The following is a 24,208-nucleotide window of genomic DNA, read 5'->3' on the forward strand; positions in this document are numbered from 1 at the left end:
TATATGTAGAAGTAAGCGATGGGTTAGAAGAAGCCTACATAACCAACCCAGAAAGTAAAATTTAACATCTATATATGGCCAGCTATGTAAACTTTAGCATTGATTTATCATGCAATAAATGTATTTTAATTGGTAACATACATTTTTGTCTTCTTCTAATGCCTCTTAGGGGGAAAGTAATCTAAAAGTAAATAAATGTAATCGGATTACGTTACTGATTACAATTTTGGGCAGGTAATTTGTAACTAACGGATTACATTTAGAAAGTAACCTATCCAACCCTGATGTCACGGCTGTTATTTTTGTTGGTCCTTAAATGAAACTGGTGTACTTTTTATTTATCACAATTTTCTTTAACCAATTATGGTATTTTAATGCAGGGCCGACAGACAAGTTCCTTACTTTTTCCCCCTTCCATTTTTGTGGTAATTCTGCAATTAGTTGTTGTAATTTTGGGTGGAGCTGAACATTTCTTATGTTTTTGTTAGTTGCATGTGTGACAACTCCACCAGTCCTATTGATGAAAATCTAAAAATAATAAATTTTTATCAATTGGTATATTTGAGTTTAACCACAATATTTGTTGTATTATTTGTTCTGTCTTTTCTGGTGGATTAAATTGAAATTGCAACCAACTTTCTATGGCTTGTTTTAAAAATAGCGATATTTGGGATATTATTTCTCTTTCAAATAACGGAAAGAGAGAGGTTGTAATCTGAATAAAACGAAAAGGGTCATTCTTGAACATAGGGTGAGCCATTCTTACAAATTTTCTAGAGAACCAGTTTGGATTTAAGTATAACTTTTGTATGACTGAATCCTTTAGTGAGAGGTCTAATGCCTTAATATGTAATCATTTCTGCCCTCAGAATTCATATTAATTATATAGATAGGCCTGTTTAATTTTGTCTGGCTCGCTGTTCCAAATAAAATGGTAACTTTTTTCTCATAATTTAAAAACTGTTCGCTAGGTGTAGGCAAGACCATAGACCAGCAAATGGGTAAACTGCAATGTGACTAAAGAATTAATCAGGGTGATTTTTCCACAAGATCTTGTATCTATTTTTGCTGACTTTCTATTCAAATTCATTGGAGTGAGATCATTTATTTCGGGATATGAATACGGAGTATATCCACTCCACCATCAGACCATTTTATTGGTAAACTACACAGTAATGTAAAAGTTGTCTTTTTTTTTGTGATCCAATACGTAAATAGTACATTTATCATAATTTGGTTGTAATCTAGATCCTCTATGAGGCTGTGGATTTAAAAGAAAACATGAATCATCAGCGTACAGTGACACCTTTGTTTTAAAACCCTGGATTAAAAGGGACTTCCTTTTTAAATACATTTTTACAGGGGCGTCAAATTTATTCCATGGAGGGCCTAGTGTCAGCTGGTTTTGTTTATTTCCTTTCAATTAAGACCTAGACAACAAGGTGATGGGCGTTCCAAACTAATTAGTGACCTTAGTTCAATCAATCAAGTACAAAGGAGGAGCGAAAACCCGCAGACTTTCGGCAAAATAAGTTTGACAAGTGCATTTATAGATGATAAAAAGCTACTTTCAGATCCACTAATGGTTTGGGTGTTTTGATAACAATATCAGTTTATATACCAAATATGTATTAAATGTATTGCAGGCATATCCACACTGTTCAGTTTTGTTTCTGTTTCCAATGAACTTGCAAATGTTTCTTCAATTGTGGCAATTTGGGAGTTGTACTATCACAGTTGCCTTGGACCCGTGAAAGCTATCAGAATACTCAGGAACCAATTAGCCTCTTGAGGCATTGAAATTATGTCTCAAAAAAATTATTTGCTCAAACCCCAAATATGCATGGGGGAAAAGCACACGTTCTTGAAGAATGACATACTGACTGACTTGCTACTTACTTACTGCAAGCGGGCTACACCAGTGAGAAATTGACGTCACTCACATCTGCCTGACCTGCGTATTGGATAGGTAGCTATCTAGCCTAGCCACTGTGCTTTCAGAAATTCCTCCTACTAGCTAAGTTAGTATTAGTAATAATAGTCCTTAGCAAAGTAGCTAATGTTTTATGTAACGAAGTCGTTTGAAACTCAATGGTTTTAGATGCACCGTAGGTGGGTACAATTGCGTACTGTAATGTTAACGTTACTTGCCTAGGCTAATTTAGTGTTCTGTTTTCCGCTAGCTACAGATCAAACATTAGCCCAGTTACATCCTATGCAAAACACTAACGTTGATAGCTACGTGGCAAACGTGGTGCATGCGCTGGTGGCCAAATGTCACCATTTAGAATTGGTTGGTTTCAGTAATAATGACAGCATATCTTGTAGCTCAAGTGTAGATGTTCTTTTACCAAGACCATGTGCAGGTGGGACAATGTTGGTGAGGTTCCGAAGCCAACACATCCGGTCTTCAGTGGCCCATTGGATTTTTATCCAGTGAACTAGTAAGACAGTTCACGTCATGGGAAGGTACTGAGTAGAAGACCAATACATGTTTTGGCAAAATGTAGCAACTCACATCTTGCTCAACCTTTTAATTACTATGCGGTGGTCGTCAGTCATGTTGTATCGCTATTATATAGATTAGTCCGTGTATTTAACCATACTGAGGTTTCTCTTCTTACAGGATCAGCTTATCATGCTTCCCAGCCTCCTGGCACTTCAGCCTGTCTCCCCTGGTTCTACCCAGTGTCCCACTACCTTCTTTCAGGCAGCTGCTCTTCTTTGGTCTGCTGGTGGGACTGCTAGGACTGATTTACCTGTTGCTGGTAACAGGAAAGGGCCAGGACAGCTGGAACAGAAAGGACAACTATTTCCACAGGTGAGACACTTGTACCACATTAGAAGATATACATTTGTCCCCCAGTTGTTTGTAGAGGACACATGCAGTGTATGCCTTTTATTTATCTTGATACAAAGTACATTTTTGCCAGAATTTGGCCTAAAATGTTCAACTTTTCACCAAGACACTTGGCGAGGGTCACAGATGTGGAGGCCACAGACACTAGCAATCACAACCTAAACTATGGTCTGGTGGTGGACTGCGGCAGCAGTGGCTCCAGGGTGTTTGTGTACTGTTGGCCCAGGCACAATAGTAATCCCCATGACCTGCTTGACATCCGACAGATGAGAGATCAGCACAGGAAGCCAGTGGTCATGAAGATCAAACCAGGTGAGGCATACCAGGTTGCTGATGACTGGTGTGCTGCTGGGAATAGGCACATGCACACATTCTCACTGTTCTTTCATAATGTAGAAGACATTGGCTTCTAGTTGACATTGGGCTCCTAAGTGGAGCAGCCGTCTAAGGCAGTGCATCTTACTGCAAAAGGCGACACTTCAGTCCCTGTTTTGAATCCAGGCTGAATCACATTCGGACATGATTCGGAGTCCCATAGGGCGGTGCACAATTAGCCCAGCGTCATCCGGGTTTGGCCGGGTAGGCTGTCATTGTAAATAAGAATTTGTTCTTAACTGACTTGCCTAGTTATATTCAATTAAAAAAACATGTTTTAAAAAAATAGTTAAATGAACTCATCTGTTCCATCCTAGAAAGACTGAGCCATGGTCATGACTTTCTGGTGTTCTTTAAAAAAAAAAAGGTATCTCGGCACTAGCAAAAACACCAGAGAAGGCCAGTGATTACATCCACCCCCTGCTGAGCTTTGCTGCCCGGAACATTCCTAAACACAAGCACCAGGAGACCCCTCTGTACATCTTGTGCACAGCTGGAATGAGGGTGCTGCCTGACAGGTATCGTTACCCACCACACCTGAGAGTATTTCTCATCTTGAGATGGAAGTTGTCAAGTTTTTTTACGCCACTATGACGATGCTGAAATTGGCTTGTATACTTTTTCAGTCAACAGGAGGCACTTCTTGAGGATCTACGGACTGACGTCCCTGTCCGTTTCAACTTCCTCTTCTCTGATTCCCATGTGGAGGTCATTTCTGGCAAGCAGGAAGGCAAGCTAAACACTGACCATTCTGATGGAGAATGTCATCATGCCCAGTGTTGAAAATTTGTAACATAACAGTAGAAATTCTGGAATATGTGACCGGACTCTACAGTGTGACCATTTTACTCTCATATGCGGCTAAATACTTTGCTGTGTGACCTAGAATTGTAATTTAGGAGCACCAGTGCGTTTAGAAAAATGTAAGAATTCTAGCTTTATTAGCTCAAATATTTTTCATTGTGCCCCTACCTTTCTTTGTGTGCATCTACATTTTTCAACTGAGGGGTACACATGCTCCTTGTAAATGTATCTTTATTTATTTTTAAGTCAGCATAGAGCCCTGTATGAATTGTCCTTTCTTGTTTGGACAGGTGTGTATGCATGGATTGGAATCAACTTTGTCCTTGGAAAGTTTAATCATGTGGATAGTGGTAAGTATACTAACTAAAGAACTTTCCTTAAGAGACCAGCTTATATTCACATTGAAGACTTTAATTTCCTCTTTCCCTTGTTTTACTTACCTCTGACACTCCCCTGTCTCCCTTTCCCTTCTTCAATGGGACCTTCTGCTCTTCTATCCTTACTATAGAGAGGGATGCAGTAGTAGAGGTGCAGGTACCGGGAGGTGACCAGCAGGAGGCGCTGGTGAGGACACGGACCACCGGTGTTCTGGACATGGGTGGCGTCTCCACACAGATAGCATACGAAGTGCCCAAAACTGTAAGCTTTGCTTCTCCACAACAGGTTATTATAAACAACAATTTAACTTTTTTGTGCTATCTTTTTGGGGTTTTGTCACTCACCTATTTTCTCTTCAGCCCCACCACTCATTCCCTGGTTAAACCTGTAAACATCATGTTTGTCCTCTGGAGATGAAGTCCTCTCCATTCAGAGTGGACTATTGGAGTTCTGCTGTAAAAATAAGCCTGCTGCATGGCTTCATAACAGGATTTGGGCTTTAGAATTAGAATACTAGCCACAATGTGTTACTTCGAAACTTGAACGAAGATCAAAGATAATGCATGAGAGCCATCATGCAAAACATCCATGACCGGTTTATGTCTATGGTTTTTAATTTACTCTGACAATTTGCATGCTTACCTTCTCTTTTTCATTGTTTTTGCTCTCCACTGAACGTAATTCACCTGGAGCTTTTGCTATATGTGGAACTGTCTTGGTCCAAGTTTCTTTAAGTAAATGGTTTTTAAAGTGCATTCTGAAAGTGTTCAGACCCCTTAAATTTCCCCACATTTTATGTTAGTCTTATTCTAAAATAGATTACATTTTTCCCTCATCAATCTATACACAATACCCCATAATGACAAAGCAAAAACAGGTTTAGACATTTTAGCAAATGTATTAAATAAACTGAAATATCATATTTACCTAAGTAATTCAGACACTTTACTCAGTACTTTGTTGAAGCACCTTTGGCAGTGATTACAGCCTTGAGTCTTCTTGGGTATGACGCTACAAGCTTGGCACACCTGTATTTGGGGAGTTTCTCCAATTCTTCTCTGCAGATTCTCTCAAGCTCAGTCAGGTTGGATGGGGAGCGTTGCTGCACAGCTATTTTCGGGTCTCTCCAGAGATGTTCGATCGGCTTCAAGTCCTGGCTCTGGCTGGGCCATTCAAGGACAGTCAGAGACTTGTCCTGAATCCACTCCTGCATTGTCTTGGCTGTGTGCTTAGGATTGTTGTCCTGTTAGAGGATAACCTTTATCCCATTCTGAGGTCCTGAGTGATCTGGGACAGGTTTTTATCCAGGATCTCTTTGTACTTTACTCTGTTCATCTTTCACTTGATCCTGACTAATCTCCCAGTCCCTGCCGCTGAAAAATATCCCCAAGCATGATGCTGCCACCACCCTTTCTTCACCGTAGGGGATCGTGCCAGGTTTCCTCCAGACATGACGCTTGGCATTCAGGCCAAAGAGTTCAATCTTGGTTTCATCAGACCAGAGAATCTTGTTTCTCATGGTCTGAGAGTCCTTTAGGTGCCTTTTGGCAAACTCCAAGCAGGCTGTCATGTGCCTTTAACTGAGGAGTGGCTTCCATCTGGCCACTCTACCATAAAGGCCTGATTGGTGGAGTGCTGCAGAGATGGTTGTCCTTCTGGAAGTTTCTCCCATCTCCACAGAGGAACTCTAGAACTCTGTCAGAGTAACCATCAGTTCTTGGTCATGTTTTTGCTTTGTCATTTATGGGGAATTGTGTATAGATTGAGGGCAACATTTTACTTAATCCATTTTAGAATAAGGCTGTAACGTAACAAAATGTGGAAAAGTCAAGGGGTCTGAATACTTTTTCGATTGCACTGTATATATGTAGCATTAATCAATGTTTTATATTAGTGTAGACTTAGTCTTAGATAATAGAGAACCATTTCCTGTCTGATATTGAATGTTATTATTTTTTGTAGGAGGAAGTGGCCAAAAATTTGCTTGCAGAGTTCAACCTGGGTTGCGATGCCCACCGGACAGAGCATGTCTACCGGGTGTATGTGTCTACCTTCCTGGGATTTGGAGGAAATGCTGCTCGACAAAGATACGAGGAGAGCATTGTCATGAACACTCTCACTAAAAACAAGTAAGACCCTTCAACACTTGCTAATTATGATACTGATAAAGAGTGTACTAGTTTGACATTATTCAGTGCTGCTGTTGCTTGCCTTTATGGAGAGCTCATTTGAGTTGGTTTGTCCAGGCTCCTGGGTCAACATGTAGGTGAGACAGGAGAGTCCCCCCTCCTGGACCCATGCCTACCCTCAGACCTGCAGGATGAGGTGGGGCCAGCCACACAGAAACTCCACCTGCTTGGCACGGGGGATTTTGATCACTGTAGACAGCTGCTTCAGCCCTTCCTCAACCACACCAATGAGACTCACTCCTCCCTCAATGGCATCTACCAGCCTCCCATTGACTACCCCAACAGCCAGTTCTATGGGTTCTCTGAGTTCTACTACTGCACAGAGGATGTGTTGCGCATGGGCGGGGATTTTAACTCCTCAAAGTATGCCAGTGCTGCCAAGGTGTGCCCTTACCACAGCAAAGCAGCATCTCTTCAGTGTAAATGGCAGTCCTCTAACTGCATGTAAAATGCATGTATTTCACCAAAGATTAGACTAATTGCAGTTAGTGTGGCTGTGTTTACCAATTACTTTGCGCTTCATCTACAGAGTTACTGTGCCACCCAGTGGAGAACTCTGAAAGAGCGATTTGACTCAGGCTTGTATGGCTCTCACGCTGATGTTCACAGACTCAAGTAAGTCCCACCACTGGCTCTGGCTATTTTAGGAAGACTTGAGTCCAGTAATGATAAAGGGTTGTCAAGGAGATTTCATGTTAACATTTATGCATTGTGTGCAGGTACCAGTGTTTTAAATCAGCCTGGATGTATGAGGTATTTCACACAGGCTTCTCCTTCCCTATGGACTACAAAAACCTGAGGACTGCCCTTTTGGTCTATGATAAAGAGGTACAATGGACTCTTGGAGCCATCCTTTACAGAACCCGTTTTTTGCCTTTGAGGTAAGAGAACTCTTGCTCTGTCACACTTTATTATGCTTGTACGTTGTGATAGCCAATATATTTGAGCTAATTAGGTTATGGAGACGTTGAAAAATAGTTCATGTTCTTCACTCACACTTTTACCTTCCTCTCCAAGGGATATTCAGCAGGAGAGTCTGAAAGGAGTCCACTCCCACTGGCGTCACAGCTTCTCCTTTGTCAACAACCACTACTTGTTCTTGGCCTGCTTCCTGGTTGTCCTCCTATCCATCCTGCTCTACTTGCTGCGCCTCCGACGTATCCACAGCTGTACCACGCAACGCTGCACCCCCTCTACTGTTAAGTGGCTAGAGGAGGGTCTCAGATCCCACCCACTCCCTATCACCCTTTAGACTTCATATCTGTCACTCCAAAATCAGCCTTTTCTTCCCCAGCTGGAATCCATTTGCCTGCACCTTTATGTTAAGGTCTTCATTTCTTAGCTGGAAATGACAAAGACTAGAACTTAGTTGGATTTTGAATGAGTCCAATGAACAGAGACGTCAGACAGCATTGGGATGAACTAGTGTGGGAGATATTGCATGTTGAGTTTGCACCATCCATGAAATTCTTTGTTAATGTATTTTTTTTATGATATCAAAATATCAGCCTTTTTTTATGTTTCTGGAAATGTGAACGAGGTGCAAAAAGCGTAACTATCCTTGCCTGAAGTTTGTGAGGTCCCAACCGTGTACATGGTCCAGTTAGGCAGGCTTGTTCAAGCTTCCTGTAAGGTTCAAATGGCAGCTGCCTCACAACTTACCCTAATTAGTCATTCCTATAATGGCATATTGTGAAAGAATGCCCCTAAACTGCTGATTTTTCCAATGAAGGAGCACATCATTGAATGAATGTGACAAGACAATAGTAGGTTTATGAGGACGATGATGAAACAGTTGCTGTTTTACAGTACATATTTATAGATTCACTGTTCTTGAGTAGAGTTTCCCTTATCTGTCACATTATCCTGATGCAATTTAATTTCAGTGTCTCTGTTTGCATTTTGGGTGCATGATCAGTGAATGTTTATTGGTTGTGGGGAGGAATGTTGTGTGCACCTCTGTTCACCCTCAAAGTTTACTGCTCTGCTTGGCACCTGTCATACTTTGATTTACAGCTTATTTTTTACTTAGACTGCTGCGCCACAGAAAACTAAGGTTATGCATCTCAGTGCAAGAGGCGTCACAATAGTACCTGGTTCGAATTCAGGCTGTATCAAATCCGGCTGTGATTGGGAGTCCCATAGGGCGGCACACAATTGGCCCAGCGATGTCTGGGTTGAGCGGAAGGTTGCAAGTTCAAACCCCCGAGCTGACAAAATCTGTGGTTCTGCCCCTGAACAGGCAGTTAACCCACTGTTCCTAGACCAGTTAACCCACTGTTCCTAGGCCGTCATTGAAAATAAGAATTTGTTCTTAACTGACTTGCCTAATTAAATAAAAAAATATGCAGTTAACTACTTACAGCTCTTCAGAAACCACTATTCTAAGTTTGTTTTGATCTATTGTAGGAGGCTTTTGTTACACTAGGTCCTTTTTTTCCTCACTTCCCCCCCCAACCCTATTGCCGAACAGGTAGTGTTTATCAAAGCTGCAATGGTGAAAAATGTATTAATGTATTATCACTGGAGAGATGCTCCTGTCCACATCAGCTGAATTCACATCGAGGGCTCAGAGCTACAGTAGAGTAAAACTGCTGTCTCCTCAGTTCAATGAAGTGACAGGGTGAAGATAATTTAATTTGGGAATCCCTTCATATACTGTCACTCACTGGGCTTTCTTTTTAGAAGCTGTTATTTCACTGCTGTAAAAGGGATAGTTTATCAAAGCACATAACACATTTCACCCCATGCTTCCTGAAGCATCTCCCACAAGTTGGATTGGCTTGATGAGCACTTCTTACGTGCCATACTGTCAAGCTGCTCCCACAACGGCTCAATAGGGTTGAGATCCGGTGACTGTGCTGGCCACTCCATTATAGACAGAATACCAGCTGATTGCTTCTTCCCTAAATGGTTCTTGCATAGTTTGAAGCTGTGCTTTGGGTCATTGTCCTGTTGTAGGAGGAAATTGGCTCCAATTAAGCGCCGTCCACAGGGTATGGCATCGTGTTGCAAAATGGAGTGATAGCCTTCCTTCTTCAAGATCCCTTTTACTCTGTACAAATCTCCCACTTTACCACCACAAAAGCACCCCCAGACCATCACATTGCCTCCACCATGATTGACAGATGGCGTCAAGCACTCCTCCAGCATCTATTTATTTTTTCTGTGTCTCACGAATGTTCTTTGTGATCCGAACACCTCAAACACTTTTTCCCCCCAATCTTCTTCTGTCCAGTGTCTGTGTTCTTTTGACCATCTTAATATTTTCTTTGCAACTCTGCTTAGAAGGCCAGCATCCCGGAGTTGCCTCTTCATTGTTGATGTTGAGATTGGTGTTTTGCGGGTACTATTTAATGAAGCTGCCAGTTGAGGACCTTAATCAGTTGTACACCGGGGCCTCTCACTCCTCTTTCTATTCTGGTTACAGCCAGTTTGCGCTGTTCTGTGAAGAGAGTAGTAAACAGCGTTGTATGAAATCTTCTGTTTTTTTGGCAATTTCTCACATGGAATAGCCTTCATTTCTCAGAACAAGAATAGACTGACGAGTTTCAGAAGAAATGGCTTTGTTTCTGGCCATTTCGAGCCTGTAATTGAACCCACAAATGCCGATGCTCCAGATACTCAACTAGTCTAAAGTAGGCCAGTTTTATTGCTTCTTTAATGAGAACAACAGTTTTCAGCTGTGCTAACATAATTGCAAAGGGGTTTTCTAATGATCAGTTAGCCTTTTAAAATTCTAAACTTGGATTAGCTAACACAATGTGCCACTGGAATACAGGAGTGATGGTTGCTGATAATGGGCCTCTACGCCTAATGTAGATATTCCATAAAAAATATCTACATAGCCGCTTCCAGCTACAATTGTCAATGTTGTAAATGACTGTACACTGTAATTCTGATAAATTTGATGTTTATTTTAATGGACAAAAAAATAGAAATGTCCTTGTTTTTGAAAGAAAAGCTAAGTGATCCAAAAGTTTGGACACAACTTCTCATTCCAGGATTTCTTTGTTTTACTATTTTCTACATTGTATGAAATAACACATGGAATCATGTAATAAACCAATTATTCAAATAGCCACCCTTTGCCTTGATGACAGCTTTTCACACTGCATTCTCTCAACCAGCTTCAACTGGAATGCTTTTCCAACAGTCTTGAAGGAGTTCCCACATGCTGAGCACTTGTTGGCTGCTTTTCCTTCACTCTGCTGTCCAACTTATCCCAAACCATCTCAATTGGGTTGAGGTTGTATGATTGTGGAGGCCAGGTCATCTGATGCAATACTCTATCACTCTCCGTCTTGGTCAAATAGCCTTTACACAGCCTGGAGGTGTGTTGGGTCATTGTCCAGTTGAAAAACAAATGATAGTCCCACTAAGCGCAAACCAGATGTGGTGTATCGCTGCAGAATGCTGTGGTAGCCATGTTGCTGAAGTGTGCATTGAATTCTAAATAAATCACTGACATTGTGACCAGCAAAGCACCATCACACCTCCTCCATGCTTCACGGTGGGAACCACACATGCAGAGATCATCCATTCACCTACTGTGCATCTCATAAAGACACAGCGGTTGGAACCAGATATCTAAAATTTGGACTCATCAGACCAAAGGACAGATTTCCACCGGTCTAATGTCACTTGCTCGTGTTTCTTGGCCAAAGCAAGACTCTTCTTCTTATTGGTGTCCTTCAGTAGTGATTTCTTGCATCAATTCGACCATGAAGGCCTGATTCTCGCAGTCTCCTCTGAGCAGTTGATATTGAGATGTCTGTTACTTGAACTCTGTGAAACATTTATTTGGGCTGCAATTTCTGAGGCTGGTAACTAAGGAATGTATCCTCTGCAGCAGAGGTAACTCTAGGTCTTCCTTCCCTATGGCAGTCCTCCTGAAAGCCAGTTACATCGTAGCACTTGATGGTTTTTGCGACTGAGAAATGGTCTGTGGTCACCACCTGCAGAACCACTCCTTTATTGTGGGTGTCTTGCTAATTGCCTATAATTTCCACCTGTTGTCTATTCCATTTGTACAACAGCATGTGAAATTTATTGTCAATCAGTGTTGCTTCCTAAGTGGACAGTTTGATTTCACAGAAGTGTGATTGACTTGGAGTTACATTGTGTTGTTTAAGTGTTCCCTTTATTTTTTTGAGCAGTGTGTATATATATATATATATGTATGGGTGTACAGGGATCAATGTACGGTTTGCGCGGGAAACTAATGTTATCAACAATCCATTTGTTGAATAATAAAAATATACAATCTAATGCAATCTGTTGATTCTCCTCTTGTATTATCATGTGGAGTATATTGTGTGCCCCCAGAGTCCCACTAGGTGACACAAGGATTTGAGTAAACAAATATACAGTCATAGTCAGGGTTTACAAGTCCCCAGTAGCATGGGAAGAGCAGGAGTGTAGCACAAGGATATCAGTCAAGACTACTAAACTGCAGACAGCTACTAATGATCCCCTCACCCAAGCACAAGTTGCCCATTAGAGGCCATGTTGTTGTAGCCGGCCTGTCTAAATCTCTGGGTGGCCTAATTTGAGACACTGCACTGTGGGGGTTTGTTTTCGCTCCTCTCCCCTGTGTTACATTTCAGGTCTGCCCCAGCTGGTGATGGATGAGTCTGAAGAGGAGTTAGGTTAAACCAGGTTGGCCATTTAGGATGGGTAATGTAAACACTGGATTGAACAGATTATATGCAATACATTTGACAGATTTTTACCATTGAATTGTCCTTGGGTATCTCTTTGGTCACTTGACTTTTGTTATCGTCTTGTGATTTCAATCAAGTGTGCGACTGCTGGGCTGGAATAGACATCTGCTCACCCAGTAGATAGATCAGGGATGAGTGGATCAAGGTTGAGTTTTTTTGTTTGCCTGAAATGATACTTTAGTAATAATAGACTACTTGTTACTACTCAATTATCTATTAAAGCAATAAGGCACGAGGGGATGTGGTGTATGGCCATATACCACGGCTAAGGGTTGTTCTTAATCACGACACAATGCTGAGTGCCTGAATACAGCCCTTAGCCGTGGTATATTGGCCATATACCACAAACCCCCAAGGTGCCTTATTTCTATTATAAACTGGTTACCAACGTAATTAGAGCATTAAAAATAAAAGTGTTGTCATACCTGTGGTATACAGTCTGATATACCACGACTGTCAGCCAATCAGCATTCAGGACTCGAACCACCCAGATTATAATGTTGTTTAGACTAAAATGTCTAATCTTTACTTACGAGTTAGGTTATTTGTACATTTTGAAGTTAGTGAAGTGTTGATTCTTTGAGGGTAAGTGTTTAATTGTTATTCAAAATGAAGTAGTGTCAATGTTGTATTCTCAAATGAACATTTCCTTTTTGACTAGTTGTAAGATCTCCAATCTGTTTTATTTTATTGTCACTCTCTCTCTCAGTATATCAGCTATGTGAATCTATTTTGCAGCTTATATGGCAATCAATGGCCAATGCTGCCATAGGATAACAGTACGATTATGTTACTGGCCTTATGGGCATCTGTCATCTGAAGCAGAAAATAGCTAAACTCACATTGTTTACATATTGAGTTATATGTTCTTAATTTAAAATGATAACAGTAGACAATGTATTTGAGGTAAACCATATACCATAGATTGTGTAGGCCTATAGATTGTGTAGGCCTGATCACCAACAACGATGAGACAGCCTATAGGGATGAGGTCAGAGACCTGACCGTGTGGTGCAAGGACAACAACCTCTCCATCAACATGATTGTGGACTACAGGAAAAGGAGGACCGAGCACGCCCCCCTCATCGACGGGGCTGTAGTGGAGCAGGTTGAGAGCTTCAAGTTCCTTGGCGTTCACATCACCAACAAACTAACATGGTCCAAGCACACCAAGACAGTCGTGAAAAGGGCACAACAAAACATTTTGCCCCTCAGGAGACTGAAAAGATTTGGCATGGGTCCTCAGATCCTCAAAAGGTTTTACAGCTGCACCATTGAGAGCATCCTGACAGGTTGCTCGGCCTCCAACCGAAAGGCATTACAGAGGGTAGTGCGTACGGCCCAGTATATCACCGGGGGGGGTCAAGCTTCCTGCCATCCACGACCTCTATACCAGGCGGTGTCAGAGGAAGGCCCTAAAAATTGTCAGACTCCAACCACCCTAGTCATAGACTGTTCTCTCTGCTACCGCACGGCAAGTGGTATCGGAGCGCCAAGTCTAGGTCCAAGAGGCATCTAAACAGCTTCTAACCCCAAGCCATAAGACTCCTGAACAGCTAATCAAATAGCTACCCAGACTATTTGCATAGCCCCCCCACCCCCACATTGCTGCTACTCTCTGTTATTAACTATGCATAGTCACTTTAATAACTCTACCTACATGTACATACTGTAATTACCTCGACACCGGTGCCACCCGCACATTGACACTTTGACTCTGTACCGGTACCCCCTGTAAATAGCCCCGCTCTTGTTATTTACTGCTGCTCTTGAATGATTTGTTATTCTTATCTCTTACTTTGTTTTTAGGGATTTTCTTAACTGCATTGTTGGTTAACACGGAACCCAAACCGGCTGCGCGCGTGCACCATCGTGCGATATCGTGCATACATTTATTTTGTTCCCCTACACCAAACGTAATCACGACACGCAGGTCAAAATATCAAAACATACTCTGAACCAATGACATTAATTTGGGGACAGATCGAAAAGCATAAACATGTATGGCTAGTTAGCTTGCTAGATAATTTGTCCTATTTAGCTAGCTTGCTGTTGCTAGCTAATTTGTCCTGGGATGTAAACATTGAGGTGTTATTTTACCTGAAATGCACAAGGTCCTCTACTCCGACAATTAATCCACACGTAAAACGGTCAACCGAATCGTTTCTAATCATCTCTCCTCCTTCCAGGCTTTTTCATCTTTGAACTGATATGGTGATTGGCATCTACACTTTCATAGTATTACCACGACAACAGTGAGTATAACCAATGAGGAGATGCCACATGGGTACCTGCTTCTATAAAACAATGAGGAGATGGGAAAGGCAGGACTTGCAGTGCGATCTGCATCAGCAAAAGGAACGACTTCTATTTTAGCCCTTGGCAACGCAGACGCTCGTTGGCGCGCATGAGCAGTGTGGGTGCAATAATTGAATAACATGGATTTCTACATTTATTTTGCAATGCTCGCCCACGCGACTTGTCCGGTCTGGTCAGCATGTAAGGGCTTGTAAGTAAGCATTTCACTGTAAGGTCTGCATCTGTTGTATTCGGTGCATGTGACAAATACTATTTTATTTTATTTGTTCCCATAGATGGACAGCACACGGTACCTCTATTTATCGCTGACCCTTGATAAGCTAGACACTGGGCTATCACTGATAACCTTTTAGGTCAATAATATGCTGTTTTATTAGCAATTTGTTGTATTTATAATTGTGAGAGAAATTGAACGAGCTAATAGCTAGCTAGTTAGTTATACCTAGGTAGCTTACGAGGTTAGCTGACTTTTCTCAAAACTAACCTCGTAGTGGCTAGCTAGCTAGGTACTTCTTGTCCCCCATGCTAGCCTTTACAAACAAATATCACTTCAGAAACATCAAAATTAAAATATTCTGTCAGCACAATAGAGTAACACTTGAGTAACACACAGTTCGCATTTGGTAGACTGCGACAGCAGGATAAATACACCATTATTATAGTCGTACTTGTACCCCAATGACAATTCAATTCAATTTTGTGTGATTAGGAAACATCTGATTTAGGAAACTTTATCTGAATTCAGTCAAATAACAGTACAAAACTACAAGAAAAAATTAACAGTATAGTACTACAAGAAACAGAGCCCTGCCTAACCTAAATACACTTGGTCCTTTTGTAAACTGGGTCTCTTTCCTCCATTGGAAAAGGCTATAAGACTGTCACACTTTTGCTACTCCATGCTGTCCTAATTTAGCTAGCTACAGTATGGTCAGTAAAAAAATTACTGAACTCCAAAATGTAAACATAATATTGGCAATATTGTGTATTTTTATGCACCAGTACATAGTATGTACATTTACATCAGAATAAAAAAAACTCACAGTACATTATTTATGACAGTTTTATAACCTTAACATCAAAACAAGAAAAAAAGCTATGTCACTGATCTTACCGTGTGTTTCGCGGGATGAGCTCCCTGTTTGAAGCTTGCTATGCACCCCTCCTATAATGTCACACCAATGAAGTGATGTGATTTTAATCACGTGGTTTCTCTGCAAGGGCTTAGTTTTGATTTTCTCTTGTCAGACCAAGAAATAAACATCTCAGGATTATTTCTCCCCATTTATATGATGTCCCACTTTATTTGAATTTACCCTATATGTAAATCTCTAATACCTAGAATGTAAAACTCAAGGCAACAGTAAACATGTTGTCCCCCATGAATGCAGCACATTACATGTTGTCCCCCATGCATTATTCACTCAAGTTTAGTCAAAATCGGTCCAGTGGTCTCTCAGAAAGATGCATATCCCCCCTCCAATTTTATTGTGGGGGACAATAACGTTTTAGCCCTCCATTGTGAAAATGTAAATAAGAAATAAATAAACGATCAGGTAAAAGGTAGGAGCTACCGAATGTCATTTTTGGTGAGTTTGGACATTAAAAACGAATGAGAACAAGAGACATTGTGGAAACGAACAAAGTGTTGAAGCATTCTTGTTTGAAGGAAGATCAGTACTGGCTCTGAAGCACTGTGTACACGCTGTGTCTGGATGGCAACGGGCCAGCATGCTCTGCTCAGAGAAGATGGGGGAGAAGCAGGGAGAAAAAATGCAAGGAAATCAAAAGATAGCAGTGGCAGTTGTACAGATAACTCATCCAAAGGACTTTGACTTCTCAGACACGTCAGAAAGCTAACACACTATGATGCCCCGTCACCTTATTAATTCAGCCACTAGGAAGTTACATTTAGGGATTGCATTAACTCCGAATTTTTGTTTTTTACACAGGAAAAATATAAAATGCCTAAGAAATATCTTGTTGCGTTTTGTAAATGCAGATCTAAAATCCTTATTGTCATTTCTGCTCGGCATCAGACTTATTTTGTGCTTCAGTTGCACTTTTCCACTTGGATGAAAATTCTTGAACAGACGCATTCTATCAGCAGACAGCGCTCTGACTGATGTGTTAGTTACTTTTCGCCAGTACTTTTCTCTGTGTAGCCAGTCTACTTTTCTCTGGTAAAGTGCAAGATTAACTTTAATCTCTACGGGATCGGTGTGCCTAAACTGGGACGGTTGTTGCTCAATATGCAATAATGTGACTAGAAACCGTTGTATACAACAGCCAACTTTCCTGAACATGTCTTATATGGGCAGAAAGCTTAAATTCTTGGTAATCTAACAGTGTCCAATTTACAGTAGCTATTACAGAAGACAATACTATGCTATTGTTTGAGGATGGTGCACAACAACAAAACACTTATCACAGCAACTGGTTTGATACATTCAACTCTGAAGATAAGTAATGCACTTAAATTCCCTAATCTTGCGCTGATTTAAAGTGTAGCATATTTTTTTTATGATAAAATCCATATTTATATTCAAATGTAGGAACTAGGGCTCCCGAGTGGTGCAGCGGTCTAAGGCACTGCATGTCAGTCCCAGTCCCTAGTCATGTCATTACAGTCGCTAGTTCGATTCCAGGCTGTATCACATCCGGCCGTGATTGGGAGTCCCATAGGGTGGCGTACAATTTGCCCAGCGTCATCCAGGTTTGGCACAGTGTGGTAGTGGGGTAGGCCGTCATTGTAAATAAGAATTTGTTCTCAACTGACTTGCCCAGTTAAATAAAGGTTAAATAAAACATTTCATAATAAAAATGGGGTCTACAATTTGACCCCACTGCTGTCTCTGGCTCCACAACCACCCCGCCTGGCCATCTAGATGTGTGAAAGTTAGTGTATTTTCTGTAGGGAAGCTAATGATTCATCATGTATGACATTCCTGGGAGTGTGTAAATGTTTTATTGCCATAGCATTTTTGTATGTTCTCTATAGCTATGTACTTCAAAATGAATACATTTACAAATTTGGCACATCCTGGCAGAGAATATAACATATTAGATTTGGTAAGAAATAATACAACAACAACAAAACTCAATATATGGCCTTTCTCTTGCATTTCCAAGATGATGGAACAAAATCAAATAGAAAACGCATGTTTTTTTGTTTGTATTATCTTTTACCGGATCTAATGTGTTATATCTAAAGATCATCAAGAACATCAACCACCCGAGCCACTGCGTGTTCACACCGCTACCATCCAGAACGCGAGGTCAGTACAGGCAGTTAAATTTGGGTATGTCATTTTAGGCGAAAATTGAAAAAAAGATTCCGATCCTTATTAAGCAAAACAAGGAAATGTAGCTGGCTACATTTATGTCTATGATAAACATTAGAAACATGATGGCCATGTATCATTTTTGCAAAAAATACTTTGCTTTTTCATTGTCAGGCCATTTACTTGTCGCTCATTTACTTGTCTAGCTGTCAGCCACATAGCGTTGTTGTCATTTGATGAAAATGAAGCTATTTTCTGACGAATGTGTTGCACTAATGTATTTTCTGTGAAAGCAAAATATAGTTGCACCTCCCTGACCACTCTATTGAAGCAAATAAACAATTGGTTTTCAATATAAATCGCGGCCCATGTCAATACACAGCTGGACTCACCTGCTTTCTCCTGTTGTGCTATTTACAAACAATCAGATGAATGGCTCAACTTCTCTGGGGAACTATGGTGAGCTTCATAATGTAAAATAACATGACAGGTGAAAGGAAGAACGCAATCTGCTTTATCTCCTAACTTATTGCACAAGTTGACTGCAGGTATTTACTTAAAAAAGGGCTACAAATATTAAAATGTATTAAAAAACTTAAAATAAATAGTTTCAACGGTATTGACGGGATTGAAAAACGGTATGCCGCCCAAGCCTATCACGAACCATTATTTTTTTAAAGGCTACAGTAAACATGTAGTCCCCCCTAGTCCTGTTCTTCCTTCATACAAGCATGCTTCAAAACTTTGTTAATTTGCACAATGTCTCTCGTTCACATTTACTAAATGTCCAAACTCACCAAAATTGCATTCAGTAACTCATATATATAAACAGCAGTTTTCAGTTCTTTCCACAGATTCTCGATTGGATTCAGGTCTGGACTTTGACTTGGCCATTCTAACACCTGGATATGTTTATTTTTGAACCATTCCATTGTAGATTTTGCTTTATGTTTTGGATCATTGTCTTGTTGGAAGACAAATCTCCGTCCCAGTCTCAGGTCTTTTGCAGACTCCATCAGGTTTTCTTCCAGAATGGTCCTGTATTTGGCTCCATCCATCTTCCCATCAATTTTAACCATCTTCCCTGTCCCTGCTGAAAAAAAGCAGGCCCAAACCATGATGCTGCCACCACCATGTTTGACAGTGGGGATGGTGTGTTCAGCTGTGTTGCTTTTACGCCAAACATAACATTTTGCATTGTTGCCAAAAGTTCAATTTTGGTTTCATCTGACGAGAGCACCTTCTTCCACATGTTTGGTGTGTCTCCCAGGTGGCTTGTGGCAAACTTTAAACGACACTTTTTATGGATATCTTTAAGCAATGGCTTTCTTCTTGCCACTCTTCCATAAAGGCCAGATTTGTGCAATATACGACTGATTGTTGTCCTATGGACAGAGTCTCCCACCTCAGCTGTAGATCTCTGCAGTTCATCCAGAGTGATCATGGGCCTCTTGGCTGCATCTCTGATCAGTCTTCTCCTTGTATGAGCTGAAAGTTTAGAGGGACGGCCAGGTCTTGGTAGATTTGCAGTGGTCTGATACTCCTTCCATTTCAATATTATCGCTTGCACAGTGCTCCTTGGGATGTTTAAAGCTTGGGAAATCTTTTTGTATCCAAATCCGGCTTTAAACTTCTTCACAACAGTATCTCGGACCTGCCTGGTGTGTTCCTTGTTCTTCATGATGCTCTCTGTGCTTTTAACGGACCTCTGAGACTATCACAGTGCAGGTGCATTTATACGGAGACTTGATTACACAGGTGGATTGTATTTATCATAATTAGTCATTTAGGTCAACATTGGATCATTCAGAGATCCTCACTGAACTTCTGGAGAGAGTTTGCTGCACTGAAAGTAAAGGGGCTGAATAATTTTGCACGGCCAATTTTTCAGTTTTTGATTTGTTAAAAAAGTTTGAAATATCCAATAAATGTCGTTCCACTTCATGATTGTGTCCCACTTGTTGTTGATTCTTCACAAAAAAATACAGTTTTATATCTTTATGTTTGAAGCATGAAATGTGGAAAAAGGTCGCAAAGTTCAAGGGGGCCGAATACTTTCGCAAGGCACTGCTCAAAAAAATAAAGGGAACACTTGAACAACACAATGTAACTCCAAGTCAATCACACTTCTGTGAAATCAAACTGTCCACTTAGGAAGCAACACTGATTGACAATAAATGTCACATGCTGTTGTGCAAATGGAAATAGACAACAGGTGGAAATTATAGGCAATTAGCAAGACACCCCCAATAAAGGAGTGGTTCTGCAGGTGGTGACCACAGACCACTTCTCAGTTCCTATGCTTCCTGGCTGATGTTTTGGTCACTTTTGAATGCTGGCGGTGCTTTCACTCTAGTGGTAGCATGAGACAAAGTCTACAACCCACATAAGTGGCTCAGGTAGTGCAGCTCATCCAGGATGGCACATCAATGCGAGCTGTGGCAAGAAGGTTTGCTGTGTCTGTCAGCGTAGTGTCCAGAGCATGGAGGCACTACCAGGAGAAAGGCCAGTACATCAGGAGATGTGGAGGAGACCATAGGAGGGCAACAACCCAGCAGCAGGACCGCTACCTCCGCCTTTGTGCAAGGAGGAGCAGGAGGAACACTGCCAGATCCCTGCAAAATGACCTCCAGCAGGCCACAAATGTGCATGTGTCTGCTCAAACGGTCAGAAACAGACTCCATGAGCGTGGTATGAGGGCCCGACGTCCACAGGTGGGGGTTGTGCTTACAGCCCAACACCGTGCAGGACGTTTGGCATTTGCCAGAGAACACCAAGATTGGCAAATTCGCCACTGGCGCCCTGTGCTCTTCACAGATGAAAGCAGGTTCACACTGAGCACATGTGACAGACGTGACAGAGTCTGGAGACGCCGTGGAGAACGTTCTGCTGCCTGCAACATCATCCAGCATGACCGGTTTGGCGGTGGGTCAGTCATGGTGTGGGGTGGCATTTCTTTGTGGGGCCGCACAGCCCTCCATGTGCTCGCCAGAGGTAGCCTGACTGCCATTAGGTACCGAGATGAGATCCTCAGACCCCTTGTGAGACCATATGCTTGAGCATGTGTGCCAAATTTCATCACTCCAAGTCAAACAGATCAAGAGATATAAACATGTGCCCACCATGTGGGCGACATGTATGCTTTTGCATATGTTGAGTCTTGACTATGTTTGCAACATGTGTACCAAATTGTGTTCCAATATGAATATCCTTGACTGATTTATTTGCATTTATGTGCCAGACCACGTTCATGTGAATGCTTTTTGGACAATAGCGGCCATGTTGTTTTAGGTACTAGTCTGGAAAGTATTGTGTTGAGAGTTTTGTCCATAGATGCCACATATCGAGTTGCATGCAGTTCGGTCATTCGGTGCCAGAAGAGTAGTGTTAAGAATTTTTCACAAAATTCCAAATATATCATGGCAGACCTTATGGGTCCCTGGGGCAAATTTGTTCCTTGTGAGGAGAGGGACCTATGTACTAAATTTCATGACTTTAGGTCAAACAGGGTGATGGGTGTGACCTTTTAAAGTTATCATTTTCAATCTGTTGTTATGGCGCCACCATCTGGCTAACCAGTATAATTTTGTAAATCCCGTATCTCTATGGTAAGACACCAGTGCTGTCTGAGATATTGCATGTGACCACCGAACGAACGAATACACGTACAAATGAACATAATGACGGAGGCAGGTCCACAGTCTCCTCCCCGATTTCATCATAGGGGAAAAAAATACAATAAGAAATTAAATCTACTTTCCCCCCTGATCCTGATCCTAACCCTTACCCTCAACCTAACCCTAAATGGTGTGCAATCCTTTTGTAAATGCCTTTATAAATGGTTTATTATGTACAATTTAAATATAGTGTAACACCATAGAGCCTTTTAAACCCCTGAAAACAGCAAGTTCTCAGCAGCCAAATATGTTAATTCCAGTAGGTGGCATTGTGTTACTGCCCAAATGCTCACACAATTTTTGTCTCATATATTACAAAAAAGTTAAACAGTTTTGGATGCCTATTACACAGTTAACATTCATAAATTACTGTATGTCATATATAATTCAGATGTATGTATAAAAACAAGTAGAAATTGTACAAATCAGTAATAGTCATATAATAGCCAAAGTGTTTGTGAATGAGATGGAATATAGTCCAATCTTTGCTTTAAAAAAAATCCCTATCTGATCAATGTTGAAAGTAGGCATACTTTCAGAGACTGCTCTCCACCTGCTGAGTCAACACTTCAGCTTTTGCGCTTGCCTCTGAGTGGCACTGCAGTCTGTTAAACGTGATGAAGTTGCAAGGGGATGTTTGAGGAGCTTATGTTACAAACTGTAAGGTAGTGTGAGGGGGGATACCCGTCTGCTTCTCTTCATTCACTGTTTTGAAAACATAATAAAAATAAACCATAAACTAATGAGGTAATTCATTATTTCCACAGCTTGGATTTGGGAAACATTTGTAGTGACAGAATATTACATTTTAATTTACACACGAGACATACAGTTACAAGTATCTTGTATTTGGACAGGTGACTCTAGACTAGGGTGAACTGCTGATCATTTAAGTAACCTAATCTTAAATGTTTTCTGATTGATAATGAGTGGATTATTATTCTTTTTTTTTGAGACTGTGGCATTCTTTTCAAGTGCCTTCAGGAAGTATTCACACCTTTTTTTTTTGAATTTTACCCCTTTTTCTCCCCACTATCTTGTCTCATCGCTACAACTCCTGTACGGGCTCGGGAGAGACAAAGGTTGAAAGTCATGCGTCCTCCGATACACAACCAACCAAGCCGCTGCTTCTTTAACACAGCGCACATCCAACCCGGAAGCCAGCCGCACCAATGCGCCGGAGGAAACACCGTGCACCTGGCCACCTTGGCTAGCGTACACTGCGCCCAGCCCACCACAGGAGTCGCTGGTGCGCGATGAGACAAGGACACCCCTACCGACCAAGCCCTCCCTAACCCGGGCGACGCTAGGCCAATTGTGCGTCGCCCCACGGACCTCCCGGTCGCGGCCGGTTACGCCTGGGCGCGAACCCAGGACTCTGATGGCACAGCTGGCGCTGCAGTACAGCGCCCTTAACCACTGCGCCACCCGGGAGGCCCATATTCACACCTTTTGACTTTTTCCACATTTTGTTGTGTTACAGCCTGAATTTAATGTCAAAGTGGAATTATGTTTTTAGAGAGTTTTACAAATTAATAAAAAATGAAAAGCTTCAGTCAATAATTATGGCAAACCTAAATAAATTCAGGACTAAAATGTGCTTAACAAATAGTGTTTAACATGACTGTTGAATGATTACTTAATCTCTGTACCCCACACATACAATAATCTGTAAGGTCCCTCAGTCAAGCAGGGAATTTCAAACACAGATTCAACCACAAAGACCAAGGTTTTCCAATGCCTCGCAAAGAAGGGCACCTACAGTATTATTGGTAGATGGGTAAAAATAAAAATAAAGCAGACATTGAATATCCCTTTGAACATAGTGAAGTTATTTATTACACTTTGGATGTTGTATCAATACACCCAGTCACTACAAAGAAACAAGCGTCCTTCCTAACTCAGTTGCCGGAGTGAAAGGAAACCACTCAGGGATTTCACCATGAGGCCAATGGCGACTTTAAAACAGTTACAGCGTTTAATGGTTGCAATAAGAAAACTGAGGATGGATCAACAGCATTGTAGCTACTCCACAATACTAACTTAAATGACAGAGTGAAGAGAAGGAAGCCTGTACAGAAAAAAACTATTGCAAAACATGTTTACAATAAGGCACTAAAGTAAAACTGCAAAGAAATGTGGTAAAGAAATTCACTTCATGTCCTGAATATAAACTTTATGTTTGGGGCAAATCCAACACAACACATCATTGAGTACCACTCTTCATATTTTCAAGCATGGTGATGGCTGCATCATGTTATGGGTCATCGGCAAGGACTAGGGAGCTTTTGGGGGAGATTAAAATAAACATAATAGCTAAACACAGGCAAAATCCTAGAGGAAAACCTGGTTCAATCTGCTTTCCAACAGACACTGGGAGACAAATTCACCTTTCAGCAGTACAATAACCTAAAACACAAGGCTAAATATACACTGGAGTTGCTTTTTATTTGTGCATTTTTTAGAGGGCCTAGTTACAGTTTTGACTTAAATCGGCATAAAAATCAATGCCAAGACTTGAAAATGCCTGTCTAGCAATGATCAACAACCAACTTCGCAGAGCTTGAAGAATTATTAAACTAATAATGTGCAAATA

At 41.3% G+C, this 24,208-nt stretch overlaps 1 protein-coding gene across 1 annotated transcript; it reads left to right on the forward strand.

Moving 5' to 3' along the window:
* Window positions 1–1,941: 1,941 nt before the first annotated feature.
* On the forward strand, window positions 1,942–10,690 carry LOC139390052 (ectonucleoside triphosphate diphosphohydrolase 4-like). Its single transcript, XM_071137166.1, has 13 exons — window positions 1,942–2,112; window positions 2,356–2,469; window positions 2,627–2,821; window positions 2,967–3,172; window positions 3,603–3,753; window positions 3,862–3,965; window positions 4,330–4,389; window positions 4,548–4,678; window positions 6,380–6,546; window positions 6,664–6,988; window positions 7,136–7,221; window positions 7,326–7,487; window positions 7,624–10,690. Exons 2-13 carry the CDS (start codon window positions 2,462–2,464, stop codon window positions 7,856–7,858), a joined length of 1,830 nt encoding a protein of 609 aa, XP_070993267.1. The 5' UTR covers window positions 1,942–2,112; window positions 2,356–2,461; the 3' UTR covers window positions 7,859–10,690.
* Window positions 10,691–24,208: the final 13,518 nt, after the last annotated feature.

This window comes from Oncorhynchus clarkii, chromosome 30 (assembly GCF_045791955.1).
Source record: "Oncorhynchus clarkii lewisi isolate Uvic-CL-2024 chromosome 30, UVic_Ocla_1.0, whole genome shotgun sequence".
NCBI classification, from domain to species: domain Eukaryota; kingdom Metazoa; phylum Chordata; class Actinopteri; order Salmoniformes; family Salmonidae; genus Oncorhynchus; species Oncorhynchus clarkii.